At 52.7% G+C, this 20,106-nt stretch overlaps 6 protein-coding genes across 6 annotated transcripts; 3 read left to right on the forward strand and 3 right to left on the reverse strand.

Annotated features, from left to right (window-relative positions):
• Positions 1–933: 933 nt before the first annotated feature.
• On the reverse strand, positions 934–1,721 carry V2A60_001699 (uncharacterized protein; the record flags this gene model as incomplete). Its single annotated transcript, XM_083253056.1, has 4 exons — positions 934–1,014; positions 1,071–1,112; positions 1,171–1,304; positions 1,505–1,721. 4 exons carry the CDS (start codon positions 1,719–1,721, stop codon positions 934–936), a joined length of 474 nt encoding a protein of 157 aa, XP_083109182.1.
• Positions 1,722–3,289: 1,568 nt separating this feature from the next.
• V2A60_001700 (DASH complex subunit Spc19) lies at positions 3,290–4,014 on the forward strand (the record flags this gene model as incomplete). Its single annotated transcript, XM_083253057.1, has 2 exons — positions 3,290–3,427; positions 3,658–4,014. 2 exons carry the CDS (start codon positions 3,290–3,292, stop codon positions 4,012–4,014), a joined length of 495 nt encoding a protein of 164 aa, XP_083109183.1.
• Positions 4,015–5,418: 1,404 nt separating this feature from the next.
• On the reverse strand, positions 5,419–6,449 carry V2A60_001701 (osmosensor SHO1; the record flags this gene model as incomplete). The annotated part of the gene is made up of 2 exons (XM_083253058.1): positions 5,419–6,222; positions 6,357–6,449. 2 exons carry the CDS (start codon positions 6,447–6,449, stop codon positions 5,419–5,421), a joined length of 897 nt encoding a protein of 298 aa, XP_083109184.1.
• Positions 6,450–13,296: 6,847 nt separating this feature from the next.
• On the reverse strand, positions 13,297–14,036 carry V2A60_001702 (uncharacterized protein; the record flags this gene model as incomplete). Its single annotated transcript, XM_083253059.1, has 2 exons — positions 13,297–13,700; positions 13,835–14,036. 2 exons carry the CDS (start codon positions 14,034–14,036, stop codon positions 13,297–13,299), a joined length of 606 nt encoding a protein of 201 aa, XP_083109185.1.
• A 1,406-nt stretch (positions 14,037–15,442) lies between these two features.
• Positions 15,443–15,838, forward strand: V2A60_001703 (uncharacterized protein; the record flags this gene model as incomplete). The annotated part of the gene is made up of 1 exon (XM_083253060.1): positions 15,443–15,838. The coding sequence occupies one exon, from the start codon at positions 15,443–15,445 to the stop codon at positions 15,836–15,838; it is 396 nt and encodes a 131-aa protein (XP_083109186.1).
• A 2,357-nt stretch (positions 15,839–18,195) lies between these two features.
• On the forward strand, positions 18,196–20,097 carry V2A60_001704 (aspartate/glutamate transporter; the record flags this gene model as incomplete). Its single annotated transcript, XM_083253061.1, has 5 exons — positions 18,196–18,260; positions 18,400–18,482; positions 18,600–19,180; positions 19,236–19,395; positions 19,448–20,097. 5 exons carry the CDS (start codon positions 18,196–18,198, stop codon positions 20,095–20,097), a joined length of 1,539 nt encoding a protein of 512 aa, XP_083109187.1.
• Positions 20,098–20,106: the final 9 nt, after the last annotated feature.

Consider the following 20,106-nt stretch of genomic DNA (forward strand, 5'->3'; position numbering starts at 1 on the left):
GCTCTTGTGAGTCAGAAAACCTTGGAGGGGCACTCTTTCGGAGGGGTTGAAAATGGCGGGGCGCGGCGACTGGGCCAGCCCGCATTAACAAGCCCACGTACCTTAATTTGTGCGTCAGATCTACTACAGCCGATCAAGCTTGTGCTTCCTCATCTCGTGGCTCATATTTTCCTCGAAACATGGTAGGAATCATCTTCATCTAACTCTAGCGAGAAACCCGTGATGAAAGTCAAGATCATATCATGTTCCATACAAAGTGCCCATGCAAAACCGTCTAGTCATCCCGTGCTAGAAGAGTCAAACTAGCATTGTTTTACTTGGTTATAAAAACGATCTGTATACACCAAAGATTCCGTTCTATTCCCTTTAATTTCGTTCTATATAAACTGAGCATGATCAGCAGTTGAAGTATACACTCAGTGATGGCTTTGACTCTTTCTGCTGAAATTGTCCCTGCTCGCCAAGCACACTGCGCCGTATAGAGTACACTAATAAACAAGATCCGAGCCTTCGCGATTCCTGGCTGTGCAAAATGACACGATTCCTACTTTTTTTCACCTGAAATGCCGAAACGATGCAACCAACCGTTCTATACAAACAATAAAAACGACATTGTGAGAAGAGAGTAAAAAGTGAAGAAAAGAAAAAAAAAGGACTCATGCGTCGACCCTCTACGGTCATGCTCGCATAAAACGCACGGAGGACTCATCGAGGGCTCTTTTGTGTGCGGCTCTTCGCTCTGCCATTTGAGAGCTTTCCGACACGATCGTGTCTTCAGAGCCTGCGGTTGATGATGTCGTAGTGGTTGTCAGCCACACATCCTGCTTTGTTCGTACGTCTCCCGGTGGCTCAAGTCCCTCCACCGTCATTGTGGAATCGACGGAGCCCTGCCGGTTGACATGTCTTATTGACATCATGTAGGATCCTTCGGTCTCATTTTCTGACGCCGAGATGGCACGTCGTCTGGCAGCGCGTGCTGCCAGTTCCCTCTGCCGCTTTGCTCTCCGGCGCTTTCTGTAAAGCAGACATGTGGTCACACATGCGAAGTAGAGAAAGAGTAGCAAGCATACCGGCACCAGAAATGGCGCGGCCCACGTAAAGCTGCGGGCTTTCTATCATTACCAGTCAGTATGGAGTGTCAGCTTCACACAAAGTACGAATTAGGTATACCGGTTGCTTTGCGATCCAGGGCGGAGAAATGGCAAAGCTCGGGTTGGATCCACGATCACTCGCCAGCCAGAATGAGTACAGATCCTCTCCCAAACTCTCGGGTTTCCATTTGCAGTATGTCGGTTGAAGGCAGTCTGCGACATCGTGTCAGTTCGTAGCTTGCCAGGGGAGAATGTGCCCACAAAACTAAAGATCATAGGGGGCTGTATAATGCGACCTCGCCATTTGCGCCGGCAAGGTAGAATATGCCAAGGTGAACGGGGAAGGGAAAAAAAAGATATAAAGAGACGCTCCCTCTACACCTCCAAATGATAATGAAAGGGTTTCAACTCACTCGTGATATTTTGGTCCACTTCGTACACCACAACACCGTCACTCGGGTAGGTGACCTTGAACAAGCCCAATGTGCCCATTTTGGCGTCGACAGTTTCGTTCCAACGCAGAGTAAAGACGTTTCCGTTGGCAATTGTATTGTTCCAAGCATCGTTTGTGAAATGCAGGCCATGTTCTCGCCCGCCAAAATCATCCGTTAACTGATGAACGCCAGCCATCGAAAGGAGGCCGCTCCCAGGCGGGGAGGGAACCTGGCGGCTTGGCACTGATTCTTTTGCTGGAGATAGCAGTTGCTGTCTACAGGCTTTCGATAATCTTTTCGACCCGCAAATAAAAGTAGAGAAGCAGGACCAGCGCCATTAAGTAGTAGATTGCAGATGATGTTGTGCCCACGCTAGAATGCCTTGATAGCTTCAAGGTCTCACCTAGCAAGGGAGGTGGCCGGGCACGGTCTGTTGCTACCAAAACAAGCTCGGGAGAATGGGGTCACGGTTCCAGAGACAACGCCACCATGGGTACCCCGTGGTCAATATTCGAAATGTGAGCGCTGTGGGTGTGCAGCCGGCGCTCTTCACGATGGCCTCGTTCATTCGTGGTGTGGTGGCCTGCTCTGGTCGTGCCGCGCGGCGTGGGTTGGCATTCCCAGTCCCAGTCTTCCTTATCCAATGACCCGTGGCCCTCTGGCAACGCTCTTAGCGCTTAAAATGTTTGCGTGTGACGAAGGAAATTGAGGTGAGAAAAAAGATGACCAGCAGTTCCGAGAAAAGTGAGAATCTGCATGTCGGGATGCTTGGTTGAACTCTGAATGAGAACATGCACGCCGAGCATCTTTATTTTACCATGCGAGAACTGAGCCAACTGAATGGGTGTTCCATAGAAGCATTCAAGAAGCAGCCGTTTATAACCACTGTCCTCATTCTCACCACCAATGCATGACGACCTGCGGAATGGCCACCTGCCGGAGCTTCCAGGCTCCTTGACTGGCCAAGACCACTGGCAGGTGTCTGAAGCTGGGCTGCTAGGCTGCCTCCCGCCAAGTAATGGCCGCCGAGCATCGGGGCAACAAACAGAAAAAATGTCTTGAAGAATTGTGCCAACATGCCGCGATGCAGTCATTGCATTCCAGCTCTTGTCTGGAGGCAACGCCAAAGTGAGACACGACAACGAGGGCAGATCAGCCTTCGGCTGCACCGGAGATGATTTTTGGTCGAAAAGTAGTGATTGGTGATCATAATCATGATGGTCTTAGCAGAAAATGTAATCACCAAAACGGAGGCTTTATTCCCTGTGTATGACCATGTCTCGACAACGCCATGTAAGTGAGTTGAAAGTGCGAGGAAACGAAATGCACTGTTTGCGCACACCGTGCGGTAGGAGCGACGACGCGTATCTGACGAGAGGCGCGGGTCCCAGCCTGCTGCGCTTGATGGCTCCAAAACACTTCCACCACAGACAACTTCATTAACATACTACTCAACGACACAAATGGGCGGACCATTGTGACCGTCCCGCCGAGTATCATTTCATCGTCATACTCCGGCAAATCACATCCAACCTCTCCTATCCCGGAGCTGCATGAAAGCTGTCGGCCCCCGCATTTCTCGCTGCAAATATCAGCCCCTCGCCATCATTAGCTCTCATCACACAGCCATCCTAGGAAAAGGTCTCAGCTCGCTGCATACCAAGACGCTTCACTCCAACCAAGAAAAAAAAAAATAGAAATCAAGATCATCTCCCCGCCACCGCTGCAATTTGGTGGGCCGCCACCTATTACGCCCTCTTCACGATGGCCTCGTCCGCATCCTACTCCGATTGCGTCTCGTCGCTACGAACGTCCCTCAAATTCCTCGAGTCATCTGTTGAGACGCTGGACGAGGGTGTCTCTGACTTTCCGCGTCTGATTAATGTCCTCAAGTCTGTCCGGGTACGTAACTACACGGTGTTGTTTTCACGATGACTTCCCCCCGCCGACGAGACCGCCCCTGGGCTTAGTGTCTCTTGTCACTCTCCGCACAACTGGCTACGGCTAGGAAAGGGGGTTTGCTGGTCCCCCCCTCTTCTTCGGCCTGGCCTTGTCCCCGTCTTCTCACTCTTCTACACCGGTTACCTGTTACTACTGTGCATCTCTCACATCGCTAAGACGCTGGATTATAGCATTATGAGCTTGTCCCTCAACCAAAGTTAGCCGCAGCAGAGGCGTCCCTGCGAGATGAGATTGGCCCCTATATTGCCTTTTTGCTCTCGCGCGCGGACGCGCAGACGGAGCGGCAGGAGCGTCGCATAGAGACTCTCAAGGCACGCTCAGATCTGCAGCAGGGCCGCATCGCCAAGCCTGATGCCAGCTCGACGGCGGTGTCACGGCAAAGGAAGGGCCGCATGCTAAGCTCTGAGGACAAGCTGAGAGCGCGCGCCATACGGCAGCGTAAGGAGGCGCTTCGCTATGGCGTTGAACGTCTTGAGCTAGAGGTGCTGCAAAAAGAGAGAGAGTTGCGGAGGCGCCTAGGCAACTAAGCGACCCAAAGTAGTAATAATCTGTCTATATTGCACTGCCCACTACGGACCTGGCGAGCTCGCGTCCCGGGCAGCGCTTTCGGTGAGCTTGCAACCGTGGATGCGTCGTTTCCTGACGCGGCAACCCGCCAGCCTCGGACATGAACATGCAGCGTTGCGTTGTGGAAGCAGGACGAGCACACAGCAGTGCGGCATCGGAACATGGTGCATGTGCAGCCTCCTGTTGACTCCATGGCGCTGATGCGACGTTCACACACTATATTTAGCTTATGTCATGGCGGCATTGTGGTAACTTGGCGCCATGTACTCAGTCGGGCGCTTGTGACGGCGAAACGGCGGGCGTTGAAGAGAAAGCATAGGCCATGTTTCAAGAGGTGGTTCGCTGGCGGTGCAGATCATCAACCGGGGCTTGGTTGGCGTGGGAAGATGCGGGAAGCGGGGAAGGCGCCGTATCGATGGCCGTTTGTGCCACATCAACGGGCAGTTCAAGTACTTGAATGCTGAAGCTTTGGGCAAGTGTTTTGGGATTTTCTTGACTTTTGGTCGAGCACGTCGACATGTTGTAGACAGTGGCTCGAGTAAACATGGAACGCAACCGGCGACTGGTGCAGGTGCTCATTCATGTATGGGCATAAGCCTGGGGAACTATGCTTGCTGGAATGCGTTTGCTAGCCACAGAGGTACCCATTAGCTAAACCTGCTGATGTAATCGTAAATTAGGGCAATGTTGAAACGAATCAAACGCAATGAGAGCTTACTTGTGCTCGCCATGATTATTTGGTGTTGGCTCTGCCTGATACTGCACAGTGATCTGTACGCATCAAGGCACGAGCCGCTCATCGCTCACACCACCACATATGAAGAGATGAAAAAAAAAGAAAAAAAAGAAAGGAAGAGAAGCTACAGACGTTTTGGACAGCGAGAAGAGTTTAATGGGGAAATGTGTTCATGTTGTATGTATGGTAGTTGCAGTAGTAGTAATGACAAAGATACGCGACAACGACAACCAATCGTTTGGTTATTGTAAAAAAAAAGGGAGCAAAAAAACACAGAGGTAAGCAATAAATGTACTCCATCCAATACATGTCCCAAGCACCCAGCATGTGCGACGCAATAGACAAAAAAGAGAAAGAAAAGGGAAAAAAAGAAAAGGAATGAAAAAAAGGTCGTGTTTTATGTAAAGAATTGTTTTCCAAGTCGCGAGATCTTTCTTCTTCTTCTTCTTCTCCTCCAAGACGTCAGAGGTAACAATATGGCGAGACAGCAGGCAAAAAGAGAAAAGGGCTTGGATATCAAACATGTGAGCCATTTACTCATTGCCGTGTTGCCTGGGAATCGAAAAACTCAAAAAAAAAAATAATGATAAAGGAGGCGACTGATTACGGCGTACAGCTACCCATCTGATTATAATAGAATGAGGTAATTGCTGGGGGCGATGCCGGTCTCGCCGTTTTCTTTGCGGGCTTGCCACCAACGGCCGCTGACGTCGGAGACTTCGAGGATTTCGTGCTTGGTGAAGGAGATTTCGTTGGCGTCGTCGGGGTTGGCATCATAGCTGTAGATGGCCTTGGCCTTGTAGGGGTACTCGGTGGGAGGGACCACCTCAGTGTCGTGGGTTGGCTTAGCCTGGGGAGGCTGACCGGACTGCTGGCCGGGCTGGGGGGTGCTGGCGCCAAAGTTGGAGGTTCGGGCGCCCGTCATGGTGTTGCCGAGCGGGGTGGAGTTTTCAAAGCCGTTGAGCTGGGCCGAAGTGTACATCTGGGGCGGCTGGACCGAGTTGGAGGTCTCGGGACGGCCGGTGCCGCCGTAGGCAGTCATGGGCTGGCGGTTCATGGGGGCCGACGACTCCTTGGAGAGAGCAAACGAGTCGAGGAAGGCACGAGGTGTAGAGGAGGGCGTGGAGCCAAAGTAAAAGATCCAGACAATGTCGAGCATGGAGAGCAGGATGAAGCCTGCGCCGGCGGCTTGGCGGGCGCCAATGTTGGAGTAGACGAGGGAGTTGACGCTGGAGCTGGAGAGGACGAGGCCGGCAGCGAGGTAGCTGCTCAGGGCGACGTGGTAGGTCTGAACGGAGTCGGAGGCGACGACGACAAAGACACCAGCGTTGAGGAAGAGGGCATAAATGACGGCCCACCAGGAGAACTTGGGGAAGCTGTCGCTCTGAATTTGGCCGACGACGCATGCGACGAAGCAGATGAACCAGGCGAGCTAGAAATGTGTGTTAGTGGCGTGTGATGTCGAGTTGAGGAATGATAGCTAGAACGAGAGCAGGGGCGAGAGAAAGAGCAAGAGCAAGAGCAAAGCAAGAGCAAAAACGTGGATGGGGGAGAATGAGGGCGTACCATGCCGACTGAGAGAGTAGCGAGAGCAAAAGGGTCACCAATGATGTTGCCCATCTGAAGGCCTCGACGGCCATAGGATCGCGATTGATCCATTTTCTTGATCGAAGGGGAGTATTGCGAGGCGTAATTCTGCATAAGGCTGGTTATGGGGGTGGGCGCCGAGGACAAAGAGTCAGGCGTGCGGGCGTGGCGGAGGAGAAGGGGAAGGAGGCGCTCGTGGGATTCGATGAGGACGTCGTGGCTGATTATGGTCGTCGAGGGTGCGTGTGCGAGTGCGTGGTTGTCAGTTCACGGGCGGGCGGGCGGCCGGGCTCGCGACGGAAAGACTCGTTGATCCTTGTATTCCAATCGAGGTGTGCTGGTGGTACGGGTAATAATGACGACTGACGATCTACGTAGTCGGCAAAACGGGGCGTAGATGCGGTGTCGCGAAGCAGATTGGGGCCAAGAGGACAAGAGCTGTTGCGTGTTGCAATGCGTCGGCGCAGCCGTTTCAGAATAGGGACAGAAAAGGTCTGGGGGGGGGGGAGAGTGGGTGTTGAGAAAGAAAGGCGTTGGACGTTGACAAGGAAGCGTGAGACGAAAGGGCCACAGTAACCAAGGGCAAAAAAAAAAAGAGACGAAGAGAAAATAGGTTGAGAGAAGAATAAAGGCGAAAAGAGTGAAGGCGTCAATCGAGTTTGTGGGAATGGGAGAAGAAAGAAAGAGAGAGAGAAAGAAAGGGAAGAAGAAAAGCGGCTTGAAGAAATGACGAGGCCACGAAGAAAGGAAGACAGGCGGACGGGCTGTTCTGGGGCATGAAAGGTTTGCAGGAATGGGAGGGCGGAGAGAAGTGTCTTGGAGCGAGGCCTTTGCAGCGCAGCAGTAATCCGTACAGGCGAGAGAGAAAGAGAGAGAGAGGCGGGTGGAGGGTGGGAGGGTGGAGGTACTAAACCTAGGTACCTACTACCAGTAAGTGAGTGGGTGGGTGGTGTGGGCGCAGCAACAACAGCAGAGGCGCAGTACAGGAGCAGCACAGGAGCAGCACAGGAACAGCACAGGACCAGCCAGCTAGGGCGAGGCGCTCACAGGTATGTGTATGTACCTAGCTAGGTGCCTAGGTAGCCTATTTGCCTACCTAAATAGGTACCTAAGTAGTTATCTTCCTCACTGAGTACCTAGGTAGTACTGCGCATTGGCGACTTGGGACCTGCGTTGGCACATTGGTTGGTACCGGGTCGGCAGGTACCCAGAGGTGCTTATAGCGCTAGAGGCACCTCAGGGCAGAGGCTGTGTGGGCTGTCTGTTGAGGAGGGGGGGGTGTAGTCAACAAAGCAAAGGGCATCCAAGGCGCAACAGGTACTGCTTGTCGTGCGCTGGTTCTTTTCTTTCTTTCTCTTTTCTTTTTCTTTTCCCTCTCTGTTATTTCTTTTATGTGTATGATTCTGTTCCCTTTGGCCCTTTGGCCTGCTTCCCTGCTTGGCGAAATGAGGGGGAGTCAAGCAATACCGGGAGGGGCCATTTTCTGGGCGTTGCGCGCTGTTGGGGCTGACAAGCTGGCAAAGGCCAAAGGAACGACAGGGGGTGTGTGCATGCCGTGCGACTCTTTGCTTAGTACTCTGTAATAGTAGGCTCTCGCTAAATCAGCAGGTACTTGCTCCAGTACCGAGAAGCTACCAGTACACTATGTACGCACTGATAGGTAGGTAGGCATCTACGGAGTACTGATACTGAGCCCAAGGATATGGCTTGTCGGCAAAGTTCAGCAGTGGGGGACATGACACCGATGACTGGCCCGATGGACACCGTTGCAAGAAAGGGGAAAGAAAAGAAAAGAAAACCCAACTTAGAATGGCGTGTCTATATCGCAACGTGATGAGGCGTTTGTGGAGATGGAGCTGGGCTGTGTGGGTGGGGTTCCTTTTTTTTCTTTTCTTTCCTTTTCGAAATCCAGGAACCGAGTGGAGGAGCACAACATGGCATTTTTTTCGTGTCTTTTGTCGCGTTGAATTTATTTTTTCTTGACGGTCGTTATCTCGCCGAACCCAACCAAAAAAAAAGTAGAAGAAGCGAAATCGGTCGGGCGATTCAGCGCTTCATGAGTGCATGATAGTATCCGTAGATGTAGCGGGCCAGCGTAGCAGCATACCTAGGTCTTTAGAGGTAGGTGGTAGGTACTTGGCTCCCCAATCCAGCGTCCAGAGACATACGTGGACCTCGCAGAGGACAAAAAGGGCCCCCCTGAAGGCGCTAATCAAGAACGACAGCACCAAGTCATTGGATCTGGCGGGTTCCATCGTCCGTCTCTTTGTTTTTTTTTCCCCTTTTTTTTTCTTAATCAAGCTTGTTTTGCTGCCGCTGCTTTGATCTCACCTGTATATAACATGTATAAACCTCCCTTGTCTTTGTTCCGCTCGGCTCTCTCTCGCTTGCGTGAATCGTGCGGGTCGGCGACTCGCAGCCCGGCCGTGAGCGGCTGGCCGAAGAAAAGGGGGCGCGTGTGTTCGGATAGTACTTACTTGGGTAATAAGTAATAAGTACGGATAAGTACTGAGGTAAGTCGATGCCGGGCAGTGGAGATAATGTCCGGGATACCAAGCCCCAGGGCGGTACTCAGTACCAAAGACAGCAGTTGGTACTGAGTACCCGCGTCGATGCGCCTGAGGCTAACAATAGCCGGGTACGGTGGGATGGTGGGAGGGTGGTGGGATGGTGTCAAGGTGAGAATTGAAGAAAGGGGAGGTGTGTGCGTTGTTTGGAGTTTTGATATAAGCACTTAGTTTTTCGTGTTTTTTTGTTATGGGCGATTTTTCTGATGAATCATCAGTGAGCTGCAGTTGGAGACAATGTAAAGGAATAGAGAACTTGGCAATATCAAAAGGATTTTTTTCTAAAAAAAAAAATACAGATATACAACAAAAACTTCATTTTCCTCACTTCCTTCCTTGCTTCTTTTTCGGCGCATTCTCTTCTTCCCTTTTTCTTTAGCGTGTCGATACCCGCCTCTCATATGTCTCACTAGGTGCTTAGGTAGTTACTAGGTGACCAACTACCTAGGCAGCTAGGTAGCACCTAGGTAGCCATCTAGCTTACGCCACCTGGCCACCTATCAGCACCTACCAAGACACTCTGTAGATGCTGCGAAAGTAACCGACTCGACGGCTGAGGAATGAAAAGGGGCGGGGGGGAGAGGGATTCTTCCCCTTTCCGGCCGTACAAGCAGAACCCTTGAGATGGCTGGAGCCGCCATGCCAGACACGCACTGGTAGTTTTGGTTACCGAGCTGCCGAGTACTTTACCACGCCTCTTGCTGGAATGTCGAGTCTTTGTGCGAAAGGGCACCGCCAAGGCTAATAAGCGCTCGAGTTGGGCAAAAAGAAACTTCTAACAGAGTTGTACATGGCGCAATGGGCGACGGCTTCCTGTAATCAGATTTTTGAAGCCAAGAAAAAAAAAGAAAAGAAAAAAAAAAGGACAAAAATGATCAAAAGGGAATCATCAAGGATGAAATGAAAAACAAATCATTCTTGATGCAAGCTCGGCGCCGGTGATTGGTCGTCCATGACAGAGTCACTTTCGGATTCAACGACGTGATACTTGTAAGTTGTAACTTACCAGCCAACCTCCCTCCACACCAAAAGGAAGAGGAAAAGAGAGACATGCCCAACCATGAGCATCTCACAACACCCAATCAATCATCAACCATGAGACTGCTGCGACACGCCGGTTTGCAACGTCCAAACTTGCGCTACTGTGTGCCTCGCGTCTTCAAATCGCCATTGCCATCGCCATCGCCTGAACCTGCCACAACGCATACTTACGCATACTTACATACCCAACTACCCAGTACACCAACTATCCCCATATACTGAGTACTGAGTACTGAGTACTCGGCTACGTTCACTTTACTCCTTTTCGCTCGATACAACCTTTGTCAGTCTTTTTTTTTTTTTTTTTTTTTTGCTTTACCTCTTCTTAACTCCTTTCTTTTTTTTCTTTCTTTCCTTTCTTTCTCCCTCGACCCATACTCGTGACGCTTCGCCGTCGCCATCCTCGACTGCTGTGCCTTCTGTCACCTCCACAAACCGTGCCCTTGCAGTAGAGCCGTTACAGGCATACTACCCTTGGATCCCCTGCCTTTTTTTTTTTTTTTTCGACGCATTCCTTTTGCTGCTCACCCGCATCATCTCGGGCATCGCCGCAACAAGCCGCAAAAAGGAAAAAAAAAGACGAATCAAGAGTAAAAAAAAAAGAAAAGAAAAAAAAAGAGCACAGATAATGCCATTTTCCTCTTCTTACAAATACTCCTCCCACCCCTCCTAAAACATCACTAGTAAAATCCCCGCCGTTTCATGATGCCGTCTCCTGTATCCAACCTCAGCCATTCATCGTTGCTGCTTTTCTGCCTCCCCACACTCTCATACTCACAAGTTCATAACTCACACTCACACGGGGGCGGCTTTTTCTTTTGTTTCTACTTATTCCCCTTTCCTGGCAGCCTTCCTTCCACAAGGAGAATAAAACACAAATCATCTACTTTTGTTCCATGTCCGTTCTAGGAAAGCCTGCACTCTGTTTCTGTTTCTGTCTCTGTCTCTCTCTCTCTCTCTCACACAAACACACATACACCCCCCCCCGCCCCCCTCTAGAAACAAAGTGACCGATATAGCTTCAAAAAACTCCCCGCCACCAGTTTGCACATCCTCAGCCAACCGCCCCAAGTGTTTCACCAAAAGACCACACTTTCTTAACAAAAGACCCTGCCATGCTTCCTCCATCCAGAGGAGCCGCACCATCTTGCGCAGTCGTGGCCCAAGTAGCCAAGTCTCCTTGAACATGAACCCTAGTCCTCCTCGCCTTGCCAAAAAGGTCTTGTGTGTTCAACTCTTTTTGTATCCATGACCAACCGACCAGAAGAAAGCTCACACCTTTTTTGTCATTTTATTTCAGCCGTTGCCGTGCTTCTGTGGACGTTGGCATTGCCAATTGCGAGATGCCCTCTTCCCATCTCCCCTCCCCCTCCCCCACGGTCTGGAACGTAGATCCCATATCTCGCCGTGGCACCGTCGTCTTTGCAACCATCCAGCAGCCACCTCAGCGTGCGTGCGCGCACGCGCAAGAAAAAAAAAAGTCTATGGACCGCACATCGACAACGTTTTTCAACTCTCTCTCTCTCTCTCTCTCTCTCTCTCTCTACTTACTTGCGTAATCTAGTGTTGCCAGTCGACTTACAACAACTCGAGTCACAAAACTGTGCGTTTCCTTGTATCACTACCTGCGAGCCACCAAAGAAGCATCTGCCCGCCCCCCTGTCCTTCCAGCGCATTGACTGGGGATTATGGGCCACCCTCGCTTTTCCTACCAGAGAGAAACATGATTCGTAGAAACAAGACAGCTCTTCTTCTTTTTTTTTGTCTCCAGCACAGACGTACCCGAGCCACGCCAGCTCTGTCAAACCCTTTTGAGGGAGAGGGGTAGGAGGTCTTTCGCGCTTCTCTGCAGCAGCAAACTTCAAACACGCTCTTCTCACTTGTCTGTGCGGCTTGCCCATGTTCCGATTGGGACGATTATGGCAGTCTATTTCAGAGCTGAGCTTCGATCAATCGTCCTTTTTTTTAAGAAAAAGAAAGAATGGAAAAAAAAAAAACAATTTCGGCCCTGTATTTCATTTTCGGCCGCCCCCCTCGCCGGCGCTCAACCTGATCGCCACCACGCGTGACAAAACGCCGACTACACTCAGTTTTCGAGCATATATTCCATGTATTCGACGTAATCCGTTTTTATTAATTAGCATTGCTCGAAACCATTAATAGTATCCTCTTCCAGTACAAATAGACTATTCAAGTCCGACAAAGCCCGCTCGCTGATGCTCGGAATTGAATGCCGCACACTTGTATGCTAATCCGTCTCGACCACACCACATCTCTTGTCTAGGAATCAGGTGTCTTTCCTGCTCGGTTTTTTGCCCTTCTTCTTTGCCCTTCCTAGCTCATGACCGAAACAGAAACGCACACCTTCAGACGAACCATGGAGCCCTGATTCTGCGTCAATGACGACCTTGGTCGGCCGCATCAATGACTAGTCCATCCCCGCCATTCCTCCCCCTCCTCCCCCGTTTTATCAGAAACCGGCCGGTGCGATGCCGTGAGAGCCAACACACCGACGAGCAGCCTTGTCGCAGGCATCACATGCCCGACGCCGCCGGGTGGGCGCATCGGCCGTGAGGAGAGAAGAGGGCTCTCGGTTCAGCGTGTACACGAATTTCAAATCGAGTGCCCTACGTCATTCATCGTCCCGGGCTTTGCCGGCTTGCCGAAACTCGCGGCGTAGAGACCGCCCACAAAGTCACCCTGAAACGCAGAGGTATCAGTAGGGAGATGTTGTCTATATCTGTTTCGCATCCCATCAGCGTGGAGAGGAAGCAGGGCCATTGACAAGAGTTCACATGGTCTCATCGTTTTGCAAAGAAGAAGCAATCAGTTGTTTACACGACACATATTTCGTCGCAATCTAGCCATGTACATGCACCGAGTCAAACTCGCTGCCAGGCAGAGTGGACGACGGAATGCGAAAATCTGACTCGTTTCAAGGGTATCATTGTTTTTTGGGGGGCGTTTTTTTTTTCTTTTCAAGGGCGCATTACCAACCACTCAACGCTCAGCCTCCCTCGTCGCATTAACAATTAATCTTCCGCTGGTTCCGCAATCGACGTGGGCTTTTTTCTTTTGTTTTCGCATGGTTGCGTCATGCCATGAACGGGGACACGCCCGCGGTAATACCGAGTCGCATAGTGGTAGATATGCCGTGCATAGATGTGAACGTGGGCATTTGCCATGCGCCAATTCCAGATGGCACCCAATCACCAGTCCTTTGACCAGAATCAAACCAGCAAGCAAAGCTCCAGTCTCTCAATAATCACTCGCGTCCGCGTCCGCGGCCCCCCTCCCCTGCTCTTCCCTTTTCAAATCTCCTTTTCCAGGTCCCGCTCCCGCTCTTTGCGTCGCACCCGCCGTTCGATCCCGCCCACGCGCGCTTCGACCCTGGCCGTCGCGTCCGACGTCGGCAGCAGACCGCCCTCGTACCAGGTCCGTAGCACGGCCTCGCTGCGTCCGCGCAGCTCCGCCGCCTCGGCCTCCTGCGCGCGCTGCGCCGCCTCGACCGCGCGCATGCGGCCCGTCAGCGCCACCAGCGCCGCGCTCTCGCCCGGGTCCGGCACCGGCGTATCCTGCACGGCCGTCAGCGCCGACACGGTCGCGGGGAACGACGGCGCCGCCGACAGCACGATGGCCCGGACGGCGTCGACGGGCAGCTGCGAGGGCGGCTCGGTCGCGGCGGGGGTCCTGAAGAAGTCGGGATGTGCTTTATCTGTAGAAACAAAAAGGCGAGGGAGAAAACCCCCCCCCCCCCCCAAGTCTTGGTCAGCAAAAAGGAGAACAAGAAAGGAGTGTAGACAAATCCGCACGCCGTTGGCAGAGCAAAGGAGAAGGGTCGTTACGTACAGATCTTGAGGAGATCGCCGTAAACGCGAATCCGCGAGGTCAGTGTCGAGAAGCGCTTTTCCAGATCGGCCATTCGACGCAGCGCCGAGTCGTGCTGCGTGGGCGGCGTCGAGGAACCGTAGAGCAGGTGCTCGATGCGCAGCAGCCGCGATTCGAGCAGCGAAAGGGTCGACAGCGTCGTTTGGTCCAGGGGGCTCTCCATGATGCGCAGTCCGCGCGACGGCTCCCTTTGCGCGAGGGTACTACTAAAGAACACCTGTCCGGTCCGACCCAGTCGGGAACAGCGTCGTCACGGCTGGTCAATTTCGAGTGCCAGTGTTGAGCAGCTGTGAATGATGCTTGGAAGACGTTGAAGCTCCGAGAAGCTCGACGTAGCGCCCCACACGTGATTGACTGCGGTGACGTCGTGTGTACAACTATAAGTACATCGATGCAAATGATGTCAGATGTTATATCATGAAAAGAAATATAGAAATACGTGCATCTGCCTAATTAACAAGTGATTCTTTGCCGTGTTTGTAATTTGCAATGTCGTCACTATGCTATTGCTTTCTTTGTTCGGGAATCCGCCGGAGTTGACTCGGGTTGAGACGGCTTACAATTATCGAGCCATTGAAAGAAGAACTATAACTTTTCAAGATAGAAATCATATGAATATATACCCATTTCATCACACACGATACATGCAAATTGTTGAAAGCCGTTATTCATGTGGACAATTACTCCAAGCTCCGTGCCCTGCGGTGCCTTGGCTCTTCACAGTGCTATTTATCACCAGGGCCTCCGGAAGACCCTCCAAATCACTGCAAGCGAGTCGACGGCTAGCGTCACGTAACCCTTTCCGCTGCCCGATGTTCTCAATAAGAAGAGTCCTCTTCAAGGGTTTCGCTAGTTAGTGATGTGGCACTTCATCTCGGCTGTCGCTAAAACCGGACGGCTTTTCCACTGATGCGAAGCAACCTCGAGCGATTCGCCTCGGTTCAGGCGGCTCTTTGATGTCAGGTTTGTGTTGGACCTGCCCGACGACCTCAAAGAACTCCAGAAAAATGGACCGAAAAGGAAAGCAGTCTCGTTCCAGGCCGGTGTTGCGTTTGCAATCTTTGGCGACCTCGGCTGGTGAGCCGTCAACCTCACGAACCTGCAGCTTGTCCGAGACGACGCAGGAGAAAGCTACGGCCGGTCATGTAACGGCATGAGGTGGAAGACTCCGAAACAACTCTTTGCGCAATTGCACTCATCTCGTCATAGCGAGCCGTTTGTTGGACTGAGCACTGCCAGAGATTGGCTTACACCTAGGTGGACATGCAGCATGCCGACTTCCCAGATACGCCTGATCTTGATATTCATGAGCGCCTCGAGCTTGACTTTAAAGTCGTCGTACCAGATAGACCCAAGACAACCATGATGCATCCATCTGTAGGAACTAATCGATTCTTGGACCTTGCCAAGTACCTGCGGTTACGGCGTACAATCTGCCCTACTTGATTACTGCGGCCGCTCTGAGCGGCATGTCCCTGCATTGCAACACAATTTTTGGCTTTTGTAAAGCCTGTATTCACTATAATTGGCCCGAAAGGAGTTCAAGCGTCGGATCCGTACACCGACGGGATGCAGGCGAAAATACGCAAGCCCTGGTACCGCGGCCGTGAAGTTGTCGATCTTCCAGCCGCCGGAGACGGGCAAGGACTCAGCCATCCACTATCTGGCTCGGAGATGGGGCGGCGCGCCAACAAGTTAGTCCTGTATATTCACGGATGCGGCTACATCATCATCATATCGGACAGTCGTCTTGATCTGTCTGTGCTGGGAGAGCTACGCTGGTGGGTGCGGAGGCAGGGCGTCGTGGTGGCCGAGGGCGTGTATAAGCTTGTACCGCGCGGCCGGATGCCGACGCACCTTGCGCCAAGCCGTTGCCGCTTCCCACGAGTCGATATCCGCGCCCAGGGGCTCACACCGCGTGACACCATCGTTGGGCGGCAAGCCCTGGAGGTGGTGGAAAACTAGGCGATGCAGTCTGTCGGCTGTGGAAGCACCCGCAGATTCCCGCCGTCAGCCTTGCTAAGGCGCCGGAGGTCCGTTGTCTCCCCGGAAGAAAAGCCTTGACATATTTGATTGAAGGTGACTATGGGAACGGAGGGCGGGAAGGGATGGGGAGCATGGTATAAGACACTGATTGGTGTAGAATCGTAGGATGAGTTAAAGGTTCATGTCCAAACGCTGAATCACGTATAGTATGCGAGCCACACGACGTTCCTGATTCGGACATCTGGTCATGTTTGTTACGGCATGCATGCAGAATTGGTTCTGGCGCCATGAGAACGGGATACTGGAGGAGCCGCAGTCTATTGCGAATGACTCCGAGTATTTCAATATTTGGCAAAACCGTACGAGCGATACAAATGCCGGACATGTCGTTGATATGGCTATCGCCGCCTTTAGAGGCGATTCCGGTCGCGGAAACCAGCTTGGAGGTACGAGTCCATTTACACTGCCACAGACACTGGCTTCAATATGTTAACTAGATATGGGGGCGAAAAAAAGTGTGGATGCATGTCAGACGAAGAGAATGCATGACGGCTTTGCAACCCGGTGAAATGACGACTGGACTTGGCCGTCGCGGACAGCTCTGACGGCGATGTAGGCTTGGCCACAACCTTGGCCCGGACACGAGTAGACATTACGCCTCGCTCTCCGTTCTATAGCTGTCAATTTTTTTTTTGGCAAACCAGATGACCGTAGTCTCTTGTTGATATTTTGACCTGGTGTAAGACTGACCCCCTTGTCGCAATTCCTCATCCATCGCGTCATCGGAGACTGTATCGTCTCTTTTGCCCACTTGCCCGTCTTTCTCGCTCTACATGTTTGTGCGGCTCACGACGGTTGACGATGACAATTTTCGTTCCCAGGCAACTGCGATCGGATATGGGAAATCGGGGTCTTTTTTAAGTGTACAGGTGACGCCCGCAGCGTCGTCGTCGTCGTCGTCGTCGTGTGCCAGTATCCGCCCATTTTGTGGACTGCGGGGTCGGCGAGGAACGAGGCGTGCTGATCACTAACCAAGTACCAGTACGCTTTCCCAGTGAGGGTGCCATCACAGGCATCTGTCTGCTATTGGCCAGAGAATCCTCAGGGCAGGTGACCATGGAGAGTTTGCGACATGCAGACTGCCAGGGAGAGCTGAAGAGGGGGTGCATGGCTGCGCTGGGCGGTACCTGGACGCATCTGTAGACTGTATCTGGATGGATGTAGGGCCGGTAACGGGAAACCGGGGTGGATGGATGGGAATGCCGAGGACAGACATTGGACGGCCGACTAGTCGAGTACCACTTGGTAATGAAGAAGACGGCAGCCATTTGGCCAGGTTGTTGTGATTCAAGGCTCGGCCAGAGTCGGGTAGTTCTTGGCTGTGCGGCGCGGTCTTGGGTAATTCTCCATTGACTCGGTATCGGAGTGATTGAAAGGCTTTGTACCTGTATTAGTTGGTACTGGTAAGTACTTGCATGACAGTCATCGGATCGTGACTAATAAGTAAGTACTACTTGACATCCCAAGCCAAGTCGGAAGCCGGGCGGCGCCCAATCCTTTGGCGCCATTTTGCAAGGCAAAAAGCAGAATAGATACGAGGGGACAAAAAAAAAAAAAGGCGTGAAAGCTTGTTCGGCACAAGTACCCATCTGATTCTGCTTACTGGCCTGCCCCAACTTGCCCGACTTTGTCCTCTTGTTTCTCGGCTTTCTCTTGTCACCATCACACATCCATCTCTCTCACGGATCTTGTATCTTGTTCATTTTCACTCGTTGTCTTACTCCCCCAGCAAGGTTTTTTTAAAACCACTTTTTCTTTCACCCTTCTCGTTGTCTCAGAAATACCAAGTTGGTCTTTGCGCAAAAGTACTACCATCTACCTACCTAGGCTAGCAACTCACGTCCCCCGTCGACTCGCTCGGATACCTGCTACCTTGTGCCTCTCTCTCTCTGCCTGAACATCGACTTGGCTTCAGTTTCAGCATTGCGGCAGCCCTTTTTCTTGCCCTGCCAGCCAATTGAGCCCCAGCAGCCTGAAATCGCGAATCCTCCGAGCGCTACATTTCTTCGGCAACCCCAATCCGCCCACGGTCTCGGGCTCTTTTTTTTTTTTTCCTTTTTCTTTTTCCCTTTGTTCTTCAGAAAGTCAATTAGTCTTCCTCCTCGCCCAAGACTTTTTTACCCACATACGTTGCTGGCAATTCCACCCCCCGGTCGAGTCGCCCAGTGCGTCGCCCTCTTTTCTTCCCACCTCCTCCCTTGCCCGCCGACTTCTCCTCCTCTCAAGGCGCACTTTCGCACCTTGAATCTGGAGGCGGCGCTACTCTTGCGCCGGCTATGACGAATTATTCAACCATTACAGATGCACAGCCCTCGAATACAGACGCCAGCGACATGTCGAGGTACGCCTTTTTTTTTGTTTCCTTTTCTCCTCTTAATTTCGTCCTAGCGGAATCGAAGAAACGACGCCATGCTCCCACTTCCCCAGACCCAGTTGGCCACGTTGAAGCTAACATCAGGACGTTGTTCTTGCGACAATAGACACCGACGACGCGGCGGTAAAGATGCCGGCTACGCAGGCAAAGCCTCGCGCGTGAGCAGCATTGTCAATCTCTTGAATACCAGTACGTTTTCTAAACAATTCTCTCCTCACTCCTCGTCACGGAGCCTCCTCGTCCGGAGCCTCCTCATCGTCAACTCGCACCGCCGCTGCTAACCACACCCCATCATCCGCGCAACAGTTGTTGGAGCTGGTACCCTCACCATGCCCTTTGTGCTTTCTCACATGGGCATCATGCTCGGTGTCATCCTCATCCTCTGGTCCGCCTTCACCTCGGCCTTTGGCCTCTACCTTCAATCGCGATGCGCCCGATACCTCGACCGCGGTACCGCCTCCTTCTTCGCCCTCTCCCAGCTCACCTACCCCAACGCCGCCGTCATATTCGACCTCGCCATTGCCATCAAGTGCTTCGGCGTCGGCGTCTCCTACATGATCATCATCGGCGACCTGATGCCCGGCGTCATGCAGGGCCTCACCAACCACGCCGACAACTTTCCCTACCTCGTCAACCGCCACTTCTGGATCACCGCCTTTATGCTCCTCGTCATCCCCCTCAGCTTCCTGCGCCGCCTCGACTCGCTCAAATACACCAGCATTGTCGCCCTCGTCTCCATCGGCTACCTGATTGTCCTTGTCGTCTACCACTTCGCTGCCGACCCTCATGCCGACCCCAGCGACATTCGCGTCATTGAATGGGCCGGCGCCGTCGAGACTCTGAGTACATTGCCCGTCGTCGTCTTTGCTTACACATGCCACCAAAACGTAACTACCATTCTCGGCACCCTCTCCACTACGCCTTGGCTAATGTGCATGCTAGATGTTCTCCATCATCAACGAGATTGGTGATAATACACCTGGCAGCATGGTCGCTGTCGTAGGCAGCAGCATTGGTTCGGCCGGCTGCATCTACTTGCTGGTCGCCATCACTGGCTACATTACTTTTGGCAACTCCGTCGTCGGAAACATCATCATGATGTGTAGGTCCCTGCGCTGTCAACTTTTGTCTCTCCACAGTCTAACCCCGCGCAGATGCTACCGGCGTTGCTTCCACCATTGGCAAGGCTGCCATCGTTATCCTCGTCCTCTTCTCCATCCCCCTCCAGGTGCACCCCTGCCGCGCCTCTCTCGACGCAGTCCTCGGCTGGCGCCCCAATCGCTCGCAGCATAGCAGCGGCCGGCCCGGCTCCCCTGCGCTGACCGCCAATCGCGGCGATCACGGCAGCACCGCCCCGATGTCGGACATGCGCTTCGCCCTGCTCACCACGGTGATCCTGACCGGCGCCTATGCCACCGCCCTCTCCGTCAGCAGTCTTGACCGCATGCTCGCGTTTGTGGGCAGCACCGGTTCCACTTCGATCAGCTTCATCCTGCCCGGCCTGTTCTACTACAAGATCAGCGACCCCGACAGCATCCACCACCAGCGCTTGCTCAAGACGGACGACGACATGGACGACTCCGCCTCGGACCTTGAGGACTCGGCGGCCCTGACACAGAACCCAGCCGCCACCGGTCCTTCTGGGCCCAGAGGCGTTTGGCGCTGGCGCAAGAAGTGGCGCTGGGATCTCGAGCACATTGACCACGAGGTCATCCGCAAAGCTGCCCTGGCCTTGGCCATATATGGCGTGGTTGTCATGGCCGTCTGTTTAGTAATGAATCTCTTCTTCACCACATCGCATTAGATTGTTTGT

This window comes from Cordyceps javanica, chromosome 1 (assembly GCF_051103115.1).
Source record: "Cordyceps javanica chromosome 1, complete sequence".
Taxonomy (NCBI): Eukaryota; Fungi; Ascomycota; class Sordariomycetes; order Hypocreales; family Cordycipitaceae; genus Cordyceps; species Cordyceps javanica.